Below are 734 nucleotides of genomic sequence, written 5' to 3'. Positions count from 1 at the left end.
CCCTCTACGCCCTGTGGTCCCTGAGCCAGCACACCGCCCTGCTCTACCGAGGTGAGACCCCGCCCCGGAGCCGTGTGGGGCGCTCCTTCCGCGCGGCTTACTGAGCGCTCGTCACGGGGAGCAGATGAGCCCAGAGGCCATGGGTAGGGGGGGGAACCACCAGGGGCACAGCAGCGCCAGGGTGGTGCCCATAGGGCTGAGCCATGGCGGGCAACCCAGGAGGGCTTCCTGGAGGAGGTGATGAAGGGCTGATTCCTGGAAGATGGGTGGAAACAGGATAAACCTGAGTTTCTTTGAAACTTTGTCTTCATTATCCTTCTAAGGAGCATTTTTTAGACGTTTTCCCAAAGCATCCCCATGGCGTGTTAATACTAGAGCTGTCCTGGGTACCTGCTCATGCCCCAGGCGTGTGTCTGTGCTGTCTGAGGAGTACATTTTCCCCTCCCCTTGCAAAGAACCCACATTTTCCTCCTTGGGGCTGGTGTTGCCCACCCCATTTTTTTTTAAGTCGCTCAGTCATGTCTGACTCTTTGCAACCCGATGGACTGTACAGTCCATGGAATTCTCCAGGTCAGAATACTGGAGTGGGTAGCCATTTCCTTCTCCAGGGGATCTTCCCAACCCAGGGATCGAACCCACGTCCCCTGCACTGCAGGTGGATTCTTTACCAGTTGAGGTATACAAGGCTCCCTGGTGGGAGCGGTGGGTGCGGGGAAGGGAGCCCACCCTCTGTG

At 57.6% G+C, this 734-nt stretch overlaps 1 protein-coding gene across 1 annotated transcript in view; it reads left to right on the top strand.

The window, feature by feature from the left end:
* The window catches only part of ACOX3 (acyl-CoA oxidase 3, pristanoyl), a 46,086-nt gene that overhangs the window by 38,729 nt on the left and 6,623 nt on the right, over positions 1-734 (top strand). The window contains exon 14 of the mRNA XM_010835295.1: positions 1-51. This exon is cut by the window's left edge and continues 7 nt beyond it. Coding sequence (XP_010833597.1) covers positions 1-51 — 51 coding nt within the window. The remainder of the gene's footprint in view (positions 52-734) is intronic.

The sequence above is a fragment of the Bison bison genome, unplaced genomic scaffold, assembly GCF_000754665.1.
Source record: "Bison bison bison isolate TAMUID 2011002044 unplaced genomic scaffold, Bison_UMD1.0 scf7180017845508, whole genome shotgun sequence".
NCBI classification, from domain to species: Eukaryota; Metazoa; Chordata; class Mammalia; order Artiodactyla; family Bovidae; genus Bison; species Bison bison.
Note: the sequence above shows the minus strand (reverse complement) of the source record. Positions and strands in the feature narration are given on the sequence as shown.